This window comes from Octopus bimaculoides, chromosome 2, assembly GCF_046866305.1.
Source record: "Octopus bimaculoides isolate indiv1 chromosome 2, ASM4686630v1, whole genome shotgun sequence".
Taxonomy (NCBI): domain Eukaryota; kingdom Metazoa; phylum Mollusca; class Cephalopoda; order Octopoda; family Octopodidae; genus Octopus; species Octopus bimaculoides.
The window spans coordinates 76,174,902-76,190,839 of record NC_142929.1 but is presented as its reverse complement, the minus strand read 5'-3'; the positions used below and the strand labels follow the sequence as shown (position 1 = coordinate 76,190,839).

The 15,938-nt window shown below is 37.9% G+C and overlaps 1 protein-coding gene across 2 annotated transcripts in view; it reads right to left on the bottom strand.

Annotated features, from left to right (window-relative positions):
• Positions 1-15,938, bottom strand: part of LOC106875359 (uncharacterized) — a 100,537-nt gene that overhangs the window by 36,647 nt on the left and 47,952 nt on the right. For both annotated transcript variants that reach the window (XM_014923451.3, XM_014923452.3), the window contains exon 5: positions 7,266-8,278. In XM_014923451.3, coding sequence (XP_014778937.2) covers positions 7,266-8,278 — 1,013 coding nt within the window. The remainder of the gene's footprint in view (positions 1-7,265; positions 8,279-15,938) is intronic.

Genomic DNA, 15,938 nt, shown 5'->3' with positions numbered 1-15,938 from the left:
TAAAAGTTTTATCAAAATCAATTCACAGAAAACTGAGAAATCCTAAATTTCACTCCTAAGCTATTAGCATGGTTCTGGGTGTTTATATTGAGATTCTCTTGCATTTAAAGACTATTTTAAACTGAAGTTAGCTAATCCAAATATTTCCACCTAGTTTTTTTTTTTTTCTTTCAGATGGTTTGTTTTTACTTGGCATAATTTATTATTAGGATAAGAATATAAATTGACTGCTTGTCTTTCATTACATATCATTTACATGTTTACATTTATAATATCCAGCTCTGAAATTTAATCTCCAATTAAGAATTTAGATGAAGCTGCCGGGATATAAAGTTTTACAAGGACAACTAATCTGGAACTATGTTATTACCTGAAAAATTACACTGAATAGTAAAGGGGTGAATGAGGATGGCTAGATGCCTGTTGAATTCTTAACTGTTCACTAAATTGTTCATGAAATGTGTTATCATTTGTAACCTTCATTACAAGAGTTAGTGCTCATGTTTTAATGTAGAGGACTTTAAAATTAATCTCACAAGAAATTTTTAAGCAACTAATGAAAAGAAAATATTAATCAATGACGAGTATTGTTTTAGTCATTTTGTGAAGTATGGGAGACAGCCCTGAATGGGTTTCAGCATTATTCTAACCTCATTAGCAAAGCAACAGCCATCGATGACTTGGCATAGTAGTGATGAAAGACTACCTCATGGATGTAGTCAAATGACTACAGGCTGGGCTATGTGGTTAAAAAGTTTGCTTTGCAACCTCATCTTTTCAGATTCAATCCCATGGTATGGCACCATGGTTAAGTGTCTTCTTATCATGGTAGTAGGCCTTGTGAGTGGATGTGGTAGATGGAAACTGAAAGAAGTTCATATGTATACACACACAAATAAATTCATGCCAGCATGGAGAGTAGATACTAAATGATGATAATGGTTATACATACACACACACACACACACACACACACACACACTAAGCATTTGTTTCCCATTCTGGCTTGGGTTTGATAGGATTTGACAAACAGCCAGCAGAGCTGCTTCAGGCCCCAAGTCAGCTTCAGCATGGTTTCTACAGCTGGACATAATAGAATAGGGAAATGTATAAAGTATTGAAACGGCTTCCAGTTCAGAAATCTTTCTGAGCATTTTGCAGTCTTTGGGTAGGACTCTTTTTTTCTACCATCTTTAATTCTTCAAGTTCTAGAAAATAGATGCTAGAACTTCTGGGAATAATTATTTATGATTGACTTGAACCTGAGTCAAGAGTAAATTTACTCTCATAGTCATTTCATGCTATAGATAGCCATGATTAAGCTATGGACCTTGTGAACTCCTTACAATTTTGAGAGATTAAATTAACATACAATAGATATTATGTGAAATATATAAACCAACAATAAATATGAGTATGAAAGGATTCCAAATCATGCCAAAGTAAAAACATACATAGATACATATACATGTGTGTGTGTGAGAGAAACATATGTAACAAAAATACATAAAATCTAGGAAAAATAACCTTATTTTTTTTAATGAATTCTAAAATAAAATAAAACAAAATAAAAATAAATTAAATAATGTGAAAAACTTCAAAGACTGTTTACATCCCTAATGTTGTAATGCTCAAGAATAGCCATATTCCAAACAGTTCAAGCCAAACAAAAAATGAAAAAGATAAAGTTCTATTAGTTCTTTGCTATGGCTCATTTCTTCCCCCACAGTCATCATCATCATCTTTTAATGCTGGTGTGGGCTGGATGACTGTATCATGTTCCAATGTTTGCTTTAGCATGGTTTCTACAACTTAGTGCCCTTTCTAAAGCCAACCATTTTACAGTGTACACCAGGTGCATCTTTCATGGAACCAGTAACAGTGGAGACAACATGCACAAGGCATAACAACAGTCACAACTGTGCAGGTAACAGCACATAGTAAAAACCCAACAGTTGATAGTTCAAGGGTTGGTACAACTGATTCAAGTTTTGTTATACATTGTGTATGGTAAAAGCATTTGAGTTTGTCTGTCACACAGCTCTTTGCAATAAAAATAGATGCCAAGGAGAAGTATAGTTCATTGTTGTCTGCAGGCGTAAGTTTAACTGTGTGGTTACAATGTTTGATTCCCAACTACATGGTTTTAGATTCAGTCCCACTGTGCAGTACTTTAGAAAAGTATCTCCTACAAAAGCCAACCAAAGCCTTATGAGTGGATTTGATATAAAAAAAAACTAAAAGAAGCTCCATTATGTAATTGTGTGTCTCTATCATCATCATCATTTAACATCCACTTTTCCATGCTTGCATGGGTCAGATGGAATTTGTTGAAGCAGATTTTTTATGGCCGGATGCCCTTCCTGCTACCAACCTTCACCTGTTTCTAAGCAAGGTGGTATTTTACAAAGCAAGGCATGTTTTTCACAGACGAATAGAAATGAATAACATCACTTATATGACAGTAGTGATGTTTGTTTACAACCATCACTTAGTGTCAAAAGAAAGGGACACAGACATGCACAAGCACAAATACAACAGGTTTTTTTCAGTTTCTGTCTATCAAATTCACATATAAGGCTTTTATTGGCCTGGGCAACAGTAGAAGACACTTTCTCAAGATGCTGTACAGTGGAATTGAACCTGAAAATACATGGCTTGAAAGCAAACTGCTTAACTACTCCCTGATTTGACATTTTGCACACTGAGTGTAAGTAAAGTCACCATTCATACAAAACACTGCCTTGTTTGCAATCTACTCCAAAAACATGTCTAGCTAGTGAGCTTTTTGCATTCGAAAAGCTAGGAGAAATATTAGCTTGCTTGGAAACAGATGAAGATTGGTGACAAGAAGAGCATTTGGCTATAGAAAATCAGTCTCAATGAATTTCATTCAAGTTAATGAACATTAAAGCAATGATGATGAAGATGAAATGCATACATTGCATAATCAACAAGTGCCTCACTACATTTCAGTTACAGACTAAAAAAAAAAAAAGCATCAGATATTGAAAGGCTATGAATAACTACTAACAATATTATCATCACCCAAGACATGCCAAAAATGGCATCGTATCTGGACTTATGGGGAGACTGAAACTAAAGCCAGATGTTCAATGAACTGCAATGGATGTATTGCCATCATTGTAATGTGTCTGTTCCTAAACAAAGAACATATATCAATCAGATTATCTCCTTTTACCTACATGACTAACATGTTCCACTAATTTTAGAGTTGTGTCATTAGCAGTAGGAAGGCTAATCATCATCATCATCATCATCATCATCGTTTAACGTCCGCTTTCCATGCTAGCATGGGTTGGACGATTTGACTGAGGACTGGTGAAACCGGATGGCAACACCAGGCTCCAGTCTGATTTGGCAGAGTTTCTACAGCTGGATGCCCTTCCTAACGCCAACCACTCAGAGAGTGTAGTGGGTGCTTTTACGTGTCACCCGCACGAAAACGGCCACGCTCGAAATGGTGTCTTTTATGTGCCACCCGCACAAGCCAGTCCAGGGGCACTGGCAACGATCTCGCTCGAAAATCCTACAGGAGCCAGTCAGGCGGTACTGGCAACGGCCACGCTCAAAATGGTGCATCTCATGTGCCACCCGCACAAGAACCAGTCCAGGGGCACTGGCAACGATCTTACTTGGCTTGCCGGGTCTTCTCACGCACAGCCCATTTCCAAAGGTCTCGGTCCGTAGTCATCGCCTCGGTGAGGCCCAATGTACGAAGGTCTTGCCTCACCACCTCAGCCCAGGTCTTCCTGGGCCTACCTCTTCCACGGGTTCCCTCAACTGTTAGGGTGTGGCACTTTTTCACGCAGCTATCCTCCTCCATTCTCACCACATGTCCATACCAGCGCAATCGTCTCTCTTGCACGCCACAACTGATGCTTCTAATGTTCAGCTTTTCTCTCAAGATACTTACACTCTGACGGGTATTCACATTGACATTACACATCCAACGGAGCATACTGGCTTCATTCCTTGCGAGCTTACGTATGTCCTCAGCAGTTACAGCCCATGTTTCACTGCCATGTAGCATGGTTGTTCGTACGCATGCGTCATACAGTCTGCCTTTTACTCTGAGTGAGAGTCCCTTTGTCGCCAGCAGGGGTAAGAGCTCTCTAAACTTTGCCCAGGCTATTCTTATTCTAGCAGCTACACTTTCAGCGCACCCACCCCCACTACTAACTTGGTCGCCCAGATAGCGGAAGCTATCGACTACCTCTAGTTTTTCACCCTGGAATGAGATAGAAGTTGTTTCCTGTTTGTTTGCAGTCTTTATTGCACCTGAACATCTGCCACAAACAAAAACTAACTTGCTAGTTAACCTGCCTTTGATGTTGCTGCACCTCTTATGTGTCCATAGCTTGCACCGGGTACATCTTATAGAGTTACTACCTACTCCTTTTCTACATACTGAGCAGGGCCATCTACCTGAAGGGGTTTGTGTTTTATCTACCTTCCTACTTATTAGGATTTTGGTTTTAGCTAGGTTGACTCTAAGGCCCTTCAATTCTAGACCTTGCTTCCACACCTGAAACTTCTCCTCTAGTTCTGATAGTGACTCCGCAATTAGGGCAAGGTCATCAGCATAGAGGAGCTCCCAGGGGCAACCTGTCTTGAACTCCTCTGTGATTGCCTGGAGGACTATGGTAAATAATAGGGGGCTGAGGACGGAACCTTGGTGGACCCCTACCTCTACCCGGAATTCATTGCTGTACTCATTTCCAACCCTCACCTTACTGGCCGCATCTCTGTACATGGCTCGCACAGCTCTCACTAGCCATTCTTCTATCCCAAGTTTCCTCATTGACCACCAGATAAGGGATCGGGGGACCCTGTCAAAGGCTTTCTCCATGTCAACGAAAGCCAGGTACAGAGGTTTATCCTTGGCTAGGTATTTCTCTTGCAACTGTCTCACTAGAAATAAGGCATCAGTAGTGCTTTTACCTGGCACGAACCCAAACTGCATCTCATCTAAATTGATTCGCTCCCTAATTAGTTGGGCTATGACCCTCTCTGTAACTTTCATAACCTGATCTAACAGCTTGATGCCTCTGTAATTATTTGTATCTAAAGCGTCCCCTTTACCTTTGTAGCAGTTGACTATGATGCTGCTACACCAGTCATAGGGTATGACTCCTTCGTGTATCACCTGGTTCGTAATACGGGTGACTAGGCTATAGCCAACACTGCCAGATATTTTGAGCATCTCTGCAGTGATTCCTGATGGGCCGGGGGCTTTCCCGGTCTTCATACTCTTAATTGCTTTATCTACCCTGGTACTATCAACTCGGATAGCTGGTCCCTCTATTGGGTCGACATAAGGCAGGCTCTCTTTCTCCCATTCATTCTCTTTATTAAGCAATCTATCGTAGTGGCATCTCCAGACCTCTTTCTTTGCATCCTCATTTAATGCAAGCGTACCATCATCCATGCGAACACATTTCTCTCCTACAACATCACTATTCTCTCTCCTACACTGTCTTGCAACCCGAAATACCTCGAGTCTTTGGTCCTCACGGCGCAGAACATTGGCAAATCTTTCCTTATCTGCTTCCCCTCTGGCTAAATAAACCTGTCGCCTAGCCTCCCTTCTGGCACATTGGTACAATTCCCTGCTACCACCGTTCTTCCAGTCCTTCCAAGCTTGTTTCTTTTGTCTAATAGCCCTGTCTACCTCCTTGTTCCACCACCACGTTACTCTGGGTTGGGAGGGGACCTTACACCACCCACAAATCTGGTCGGTGGCTTTCAACAGGTTGTCCCGCAGAAATCTCCAATTGTCTTCCACGTTGTATGATGCTATATCCCCTTCTATTTCGTTAAATGCTTCAAGTAACTTGTCTCTAAGTCTCTGTCCGTTTGCAGGGTCTTTAAGCTTCCACACCCTTCTTCTCCAAGCCTGTCTAATTCTGGGCACCCATTTTGCCTTGATCCCAAAGTCGCTAACTACTAATCTATGTTGTGGGGTACATTCTTCGCCAGGGTAGGTTTTGGCATTTATAAGCCGCCCTCTTTCCCTATTTCTGGCGAGGATGTAGTCGATTTGGCTAGAGTGTCTGCCGGAGCGGTAGGTGACTAGGTGACTGGCAGGTTTCCTGAAGTTGGTATTGCAGACCATAAGATTGGTTGCATCACAGAACTCCAGCAGTCTGGTTCCCTCCTCGTTGCGGGAACCGAAGCCATAGCCTCCATGTATGCCATGGAAGCCCCCAGCACGACGTCCGACATGACCGTTGAAGTCTCCAGCCACAAAGAGAAGGTCCCTGTCACTCGTCGACGAGGTAGTTTGCAAGAGGGTGTCATAGAATTGGTCTTTCAGACCATCTGGTAGCCCAGGTTGAGGTGCATAGGCTGAGATGACAGTAGCTAATCTATGATGAAGCACTAGTCTGATCTTAAGTACTCTGTCACTTACTCTAACGACCTCGATTACCTTATCCACCCATTTCTCCGCTAGAAGTATTCCTACGCCCCCGACCCCGTCAGTGTTCCCTGCCCAGAAAATCTTGTACCTGTGTTCTTTGCCTGTGAGGAACCTTGCAGAACCTCCTCTCCATCTTACTTCCTGGATGCAGCACATATCTACGCATCTCCGTTCAAGCATCTCAACAATTTCACCAGATCTACCTTTCAGCGTGCCGACGTTGAGAGTGCCAATCCTAACAGTATGGGTGTTGGGGGTGTGGGCCTGTAGCCTGGGAAGAGGAAAAGCAGTGTCGTGTACCTGAAAAGAAAACTTGCAATTGGAAGAATTCATAAGCAAAACATTACCTACAACCTGCAAACATTTCTCAACCTTAATGCGCTACCCAAAGGTAGGGGAGAGGATGGCCAAGGCCACTAGATGGGTTCCGGGAGACAGCCGAGGTTGACAGGATGACAAAGGGATGAACTTCCGGTGGAGGGGTGGGATGACAGAGGAATAATCACCTAGAAAAACTTGCTCCAACAGTGTGAAAAAATACAAATTTCAAAATTTGCAAAAATTGCAAAAATTGTAACATGGATAAATAGATGTAAAACACTAAAATAAAATCTGATAGAAACACCAACAGGAGAGCCTAAAATAAATTGGTTGAAATGTCTTGTGAAATTAAAAATCAATGAAGCTATAAACAGTTTGAAAAGTTTTTTCCATTAAAAAAAGAAGTTCAAGTGAAAATATATTTTAAAAATACACTGAAAAAATGAATGCTTAAACAACTTCCCATGCTTTATTACTAAAATACAAAATCAAAACTTACCATCCTGTGCAGCAAGTAGATTAGGATTGTTGATGCTCGGAGCAGTTTTGTATTGGTTTTCAAATAAAATATTGTTATTTTTAAGTATGTCCAATAAACCAGTCTTAGGTTCCTTAGATTCTATTTTAGGTTGGTTGATAAAATTGTCATTAAATGCAGCTCCAGCAGGCATGCCATTGACATGGGAGGATTCTGTAGGAATGAGCTTGCCACCAGTAACATCTTGTTCTTTCAACTTTTCAGCCATACCAAGTGCACCATCTAGACTGTTACCAGCACCAACATCACCACCTTCATTATTATTATTGAGAAGAGGAATAACAGCTCCTGGATTTTCTATAGCAGCATCATTGTTCTGTGGAAGAATATTTTTTGGATCTCCAGTGCCAATATCTTGAATGGCTGGAGCACCACCATCATTATTGATGGCAGGAGGGACACCAGCTCCTTGATTTCCACCAGCAACATCATTATTGGCAGGAGGAACACCAGCAACTGGATTTTCACCAGCAATATCATTATTAGCAGGAGGGACAACAGCTCCTGGATTTCCGCCAGCAACATCGTTATTGGCAGGAGGAGCACCAGCTCCTGGATTTCCACCAACAACTGCATTATTGGCAGGAAGGACAACAGCTCCTGGATTTCCACTAACATTGTTATTGGCAGGAGGAACAGCAGCTCCTGTATTTCCACCAGCAGCATCTTTATTAATAGGAGGAGCACCAGCTACTTGATTTTCAACCCCACCTGCTTTATTATCATTAGGGTTGGGAGCAGCAATTACTTCCTTGTTATTGGCTGAATTAGCTATCATATTTTGATTAGGAGAATTAGTACCCTGATTAACATTGTTTGCAGAATTCATACCTAAAATAGTATTACCTCCAGCTGCTCCTGCATTTTGGCCAGTTTCAGCTGGAACTGCAGCCTCTTTAACAGCAGGTTGAGAAACAGATATAGTCTTTGATAGCAGATTTGATTGAGCTTCATTATTTTGCATCTGGCTATTCCTAGTGAGGAAGAAAAAAAGAAAAAAATGCAGAAAAAGTTATATTAATCTTTTCAAATATCCAATAAATTAATCTCAAAATTTTTATAGTTAAACCTACCCAAAACTGCCCCTTCTTACCTACTTACTGTATCACAATACAAAACCTCATTCTGAAGTATTCATATGTAAATTAGACCCTTCTGTTATAATTTTCTGCAATAACCTTTTTATTAAAGTTTTGTTTGAAATGCGATTGTATTAATGGAAACAAAAGGACTGATTTTACTAAATCTCTCCAAATTCTTGATTATTTCCCAAATTGATTTAAGCACACAGTGTTTACCTTAGAAATACTGTAAATGAAAGAGTTAAATTGAATCTTTTACAACCAGATTCCCAATAGTAATGGATGTTACCATTCAAGTTACACTTTCACTAAACTCATGACTCCCTTCATAGATCTTAAACTCTTTGTAACCATTTAATTTTGGCAATAATAAAGAATTTGGTAAAATAATTTTTCATTTCAGTAAAAGCAGTTCTGTTTACTTTCTAATTTAACCCTTCAACATTCAGATTACTCTATCAAATGTAATGTTTATTTATTTATGTTTTGAATTAACCATGCATCATCTCATAGCTTTGAGATTTTAGTGGTGACACATAAAAGGAACCCACTACACTGTGCAGAGTGGTTGGTGTTAGGAAGGGCATTCAGTAGTAGAGACCAGACAAAACAGACTAGAACCTGCTGCCGCTCTCTGGCTTACCAGTTACAATCAAACCTGCTAACCCATACCAACATGAAAAATGGATGCTAAATGATGATGATGATGATGATCATCATCATCATCATCATCATCATCATGAAGCTGATGTTTGGAACATAAATTAACATGAAATTTTGATGGGAGGTTTTCCTTTAGACCACTTTAAAACAAAGTATGTATCACAGAATTAAGGTTGTGCTTAGTTGGTATCAAAAGGATTAAATATGTTACTATAAGTGCCTATTGAGTGCCAAAGCATTCTTAGTTTCATGCCTAACAGAGTTTGGTTTCCAGCTTCTATGTTTGGAGTTGAAATTGCAAAGACTGACTTGAATTTTTTAATTCTTGAAGTTCAATAAATTACATATCAAGAATGTATTGACCTAATTTAATTAAGTTTGGGTAGTGGCAAACATGATCATGATCATCGTCAACACCATTTGACATCTGTGTTCTATGCTAACATGGTTCAACAGAATCTGATAAACCAGAGGAGTGCACTGAGCTCAAATGTGTTTTGGCACACTTTTTCTTTAGTTGGATGCCTTTCCTAATGCTAACCACATTAAAAAGTAGACTGGGTACTGTTTTTTCATGGCACCAGACCTTGCTTTATTCAGTACATGGATATATTCATGTCTGCCTCTGTGTTTATAAATATCAGTACTTTATTGCAGTATAATGGTCTTGCATCCTTTGAGGTCAATAAAAAAAAGGGATCAACCCAGGACAGTAAACCAGCAGAAAACCTTCAATGAAATGCTAGCAATTAGGGCTAAATTTTTAACAATAACTTTTAAATGTCATTATTCCTATTGCATTTAGGGTAATGAGCTCACAGATTCATGACAGCATCAGTAAAAATTCTTTGCAGCATTTATTCTGATTCTTTACATTCCAAGCTCAAATCTAACCCAAGTCAACTTGCTTCTCATCCAACTGGGATCAATAACATAAAATACCAGTTAAGTATTGGGATTGACAGCATCAACTATCCTCATGCACTCAAAACTGCTGGTTTTATGTCTAAATCAGAACACACTTATTTCTATGATATGAATATATTAGGGCGGTGAGCTGGCAGAATGGTTAGCATGTCAGGCGAAATGCTTAGCGGTATTTCGTCTGCCGTTACATTCTGAGTTCAAATTCCGCCAAGGTCGACTTTGCCTTTCATCCTTTAGGGTCAATTAAATAAGTACCAGTTATGCACTGGGATCAATGTACTCAACTCAATCCCTTTGTCTGTCCTTATTTGTCCCCTCTATGTTTAGCCCCCTGTAGGCAATAAAGAAATAATTATATGAATATAGTTTTCATGAGATACAAACAAACAGGAAAGGTGAAGGAGCAAGAACTCTGAAACAGTTTACATTTAGTTTCTTATAGTGTAGCTAAATAATAATTGTTTTAGATAAATACAGAAGAAACCAATCAACGGCCAGCCAATACAAACAATTTTCAGAACCAAATATTGATAGGTGTAATTTCTTTCTTTTTTTTTTTTTTTTCTTAGATGTGGTTATGATTTTTAAAATCAGTAATGTAAGGATCTGATTTCTCAGGAAGAAATTTCAATAGAATTTGGAATTCAGACAATTCCCCCACCAACTGTTTTCCGGTGCAGTCATATTGTGTGAATACACACACATACAAACACAGATATATTTTATATACACATCAGATCCTTTCAAACTGCCCAACTCATGCCAACATGGAAGACAGACATTAAATGATGATGAGAAGGCAGATATGTACATACATGCACCCAATATATACAGGGTTATTCAAAAAGAAAGAGCAGGTTTCAGATTTATTTTTAAAACAAACAGTAAGAGACACAAACACATTCTACATATTTCTTGATAGGGGAAGGTTTAACACGATCAATTGAATAAAATAATATTTTAATTTTCCTTTAATGTTTCCTTTTGTTCGTTTTATTTAAAGTTGTATAATTTTCATTTGTGTAATTTCTTAGAAAATGCCGACGCCACAAGAAAAGTCTTTTTGCGTGCTGCAGTTTGAGAAATGCAAATCGATTGTGCAAGTGCAACATGAATTTCACCGCCAATTCAATAAAAATCCACCTCGTCACAAGCAAATTTACGAATGGCATAAAAATTTCACAGAAAAGGGTTTTGATGTTTCGATGTTTGCCGAACAACACATGGTGCTCATGATGAGTGTATACTACCTTAAAATAAACTTTAAACCTTCCCCTATCAAGAAATATGTAGAATGTGTTTGTGTCTCTTACCATTTGTTTTAAAAATAAAATTAAAGTCTGCTCTTTCTTTTTGAATAACCCTGTATATTGTCCATCATTGACAAGGCCAAGGAAGATTGAAATCAGCAGTGGAGGTGGCAGGGATTTGTCTCCCTGCTTGCTATATAAACAAGAGTGTATTTTGCACCAAAAAACAATATAAGTGTTTCTCTCATGGCAACTACTGCAGTATAGTTTGTTCTAACAGAACATCCACATTTAAGTGAGAATAAATATTACCTCATGTTATTAATACTGCCCCTGTTGCTAATAAATATATATATATACATACACACACATATGTATACATACCTACACATACATACATACATATATATATACACACACACATGTATACATACATACATACATATATATATACACACACACATGTATACATACATACATATATAAACACACACATATACATACATATATACACACACACACACACACACATACAAAGGGGTACTGAAAGTTCCTGGCTTTAAGGGTATCATGCCCTACCTTCCATGTTCTTTCACAGGGCCTAGAAAAATTGAAGGGCTGCTGCAATAAGTGTGTGAATCTGAGAGGGAGAATATGTTCAACAAAATCATAATTAACTGATCCTCCTGTATTTTCTTTTGTCCAAAGCCAGGAATTTTTCAGCACTCTCTCGTATATATTTGTGTGTGTGTATGTGTGTGCTATGGTGAAATCGTGACACTCCCGTGGAACAGCAAATCAACTGTCCTAAACCGTATAAAGTCGCATGCACACTGTTAGTGAGAGACAGTGTGGTGTATGCAGGCACTTTGTGAAGATAGTCATAGAAGTCGTTGAGAAGAGATATTGTTTATTATGTGTTGTTTCTGATTGATATTTGTATTGTTATAACTTGGTTATAAGACCGTGTTATAAAGTGGCATATACAGTGAATTCACAGAGGGACATAAATAGTGTCAACAAGACACAACAGTGGTGATGAGACATTCGAAGTTCATGGTGGATGTTCTTAGCATGGAAGACCTATTAGCTTCCATAGTTCATTTGCAACGACAACTACAGCAGTAACAACAAGAACAACAGAAACAGCAAGAACAGGTACAACAGCAACTACAACAATAACAAATTCAACAGTTGTTGGAATTATTGTTGTAGTAAAAAAATTCTTCAGGTTCGTTTTCAGCAGATGCAGTTGTTAATTCAATTGAAGAATTCACGTATAATCCGGAAGATACTTCATACTTCAAAAGGTATGAAGGAATCTTCAAAGAAGAGTATAAAAGCTGGACAGACAAAAAGAAGGTACATCTTCTTTTAAGGAAATTAACACCAGCAGAACATGAAAAGTTTTGTAATTACATCTTGCCAAGAAAACCATCCAAAATTTGTTTCAAGGAAACAATTAAGCTATTATCTAAAATATTCAGGGAAAGAAGTTCCCTATTTAATATTCACTGGGAGTGTTTGAATTTGAAAAAAAAAAGAAATGGAAGATTTCGTTACGTGTGTCGGAATCATAAATAGAGGATGTGAAAAATTTAAACTCAATGAATTAAGCCCAGATGTGTTTAAAAGTTTAAATTTTGTACAAGGATTAATGGCAAGTAAAGCTGCAGAGACAAGGGCTCGAACATTGACAAAGCTTGAACAAGATTCAAAACTAACCCTATAAATAGTGGCTGAAGAATGTCAAAGGATTATAAATCTACAACAGGATGCAGAAAAAAATTGAAAAAGATTATTCAAATATACATACATGTCGACCGGTAACAGATACACAAAAAAGAAAAACAACAGTCAAAACTAAAACCATGTTATGGATATGGAGAAATACATTTGAAAAGAAACTCCTTTCAAGAATCTAAAATGTTTTGGATGTGGGAAAATTGGACATAAGCATTCACATTGTTGGGTGAAACAAAAAGTTTGAATGAAAAAAATTCGAGAAAAAAAGCAGTCAACACAAACGCAAAACGAGGCACAAAAAAGAAAATTTGTCTATAAAAATAAATAAAGTGAATATGAGACTACAGTTGGACACAGGTAGTGATATCATAATAATTAATGAGGATACATGGAAAAAATAGGAAGGCCTACATTAAAAACTGTGAAAATGGCGAGAAGCATCTCAGGAAAACAATTACAATTTTTGGGCGAAATGATCAGTGAGGTAACATTTCTTGGAAAAACTTTGAAGGCTAAAGTTTTTGTATCAAAAAATACGACAAACCTTTTTGGCACAGACTGGATAGAATTGTTGATGCACCAAAACAAAAGTAAGATTTCAAGTAAAAGAAAACGTCATACCGGTGTTTAAACCGAAGCGAGTTGTGCCTTTTGCGGCAATGAATCAAGTCAGCAAGGAATTAGATAGGCTAGAAAAGCTGGGAGTTATAGAAAAAGTTGATTATTCAGAATGGGCAGCACCAACTATAATAACAAAATATGAGTATGTGCAGACTTTTCAACAGGTTTGAACAAATGTTTAAGGACAACCAAGCTCAGAGGAAATTTTGTGAAACTCAATGGAGGAAAATTTTTCTCAAAATTAGACTTGTCAAAGACATATTTACAGTTACAGGTTGAGGAAGAATGTTAGAAATTATTAACAATAAACACTCATAAAGGTTTATATAAATTCAATTGACTTCCTTTCAGGATAAAGGTGGCACCTAGTATTTTCCAATAGGTGATGGGCACAATGCTTGCAGATACATATTTCGCTATACCATATTTGGATGACATACTCATAAAAAGTGAGTCTAGAGGCCAGTATGAGGAACATGTTAAAATGGTTTTTGAGAAGATAAAGGAGTATGGATTCAATCTTAGCAAGGAAAAATGCAAAATTTTCATGCCAGAAATGGTCGCAGGTCAGATCCTTCAAGATTGACGGCAATAAAAAATATGCCTACCCTGGAAAATATCACATTACAAGTATTAAAAACTATTATCAAACATACATACCAAACATGCATGAGCTAAGAACACCCCTAAACAACCTATGGAGAAAAGGTGTAAAATGGTATTGGCCAGACAGGTGTCAAAAAAAACATTCAAAGAAATTTTTAAAGTTTTAACATTGGAACTGTCATTATCACACTTTGATCCAAAATTAAAAATAGTAGTAGCATCAGATGCTAGTAAAAGTGGTATAGGGGCAGTATTTTACACAAGTATGAAAATGGTAGCATAAAACCTCATCGCTCATGCTTCACTTTCATAGTTGGCGGCTGAAAAAAACTACAGCCAAATTGAGAAGGTGGCACTAACCATTATTTTTGCAGTGAAAAAGTTCAATAATTCATACATGAAAGGAAATTCAGTCCGCAAACAGATCACTGCCCATTGTTATCAATTTACAGATCAAAAAGGGTATCCCCACACATACAGTCAACCAATCGCAGTGCTGGGGGACGATCTTGCTAAATTATGATTTTAAGATGGAATTTCTACCATTGAAAAACTTAGGACACATGGATGGGCTGTCAAGATTGATTCCTAAATACAACAAACAATTAGAGGACACAGTAATAGTGGCATTAACAGCCGAAATCGAAATAAAAAATATATTCTGCAACATAGTAGACAAACTACCTATCACTTTAGAAGAAGTAACAATTCAACCTATAAAAATTCAACCTTGGCCCAACACTAACATACCTTGGTCAAGATTACACATAGACTTTGCTGGACCGTTAAATGGAGAGTATTATCTAATAATCATGGATAGTTACATGAAATGACTGGAAATATGTAAATGTAAGAAGCCAACCCCCAAAGTAATGATGGAATTTCTGGACAAACCTTTTGCGTGATATGGTATCCCAGACACTATAGTGTTCAATAATAGAATACAGTTCATGTCAAAGGAAGTTAAAAACTTTTGTAAAATGCATGCAATGGAGCATATTACTACTCTGCCATACCATCCGAGATCGAATGGACTAGCGGAACATTTCATAGACACACTTAAGAGGGCACTGAAAAAATCTAGAAATGAACTACTAGCTGATACTGCATTGACGCAATTCTTAAGTGCCTACTGAATAACACCTAACCCCAACACTACATCAAGTATGTCACCATGAAAGTCAGGTCACTGCTTGACAAATTACTACCAGGAAGAAAAGAAAAAAAATGGAGAGAAACACCGAAAATAAGATGAAATACTTCAAAATTGGTGACAAGGTTTTGTTTTAAAATATACAGAAATGGAAAGGAAAGTTGGGAAGAAGGTATAAGTAAACATTTAGGAAAAATAACATATGTGGTAAAAGGTCATACATGGAAACACAAGAGACAACTAAACCAACTAAAAAAAAAAGGTCTACAGAAGAAAGAATAAGACATGAAGAGCCAATGGAATTTCTTCTTTATGACATTTTTGACATTCTGATACCCCAAGAAATAATCAAACCAACAAGTACAGCGACTAGGAAAAGAAGGCAAACAGAATTTTTGCAAGTAGACCCAAAACAAAAAAAGTATTCCAACGAGACACAACAGAGTGTGTGTGTGTGTGTGAACATGTGTGTGTGTGTGTGTGAACATGTGTGTGTGTGTGAACATGTGTGTGTATGTGTGTGTATATATCTATATGTATAAAATCGTGTGGGTGTGTGTGTTACTTTTATGCACAGCCAAACTGC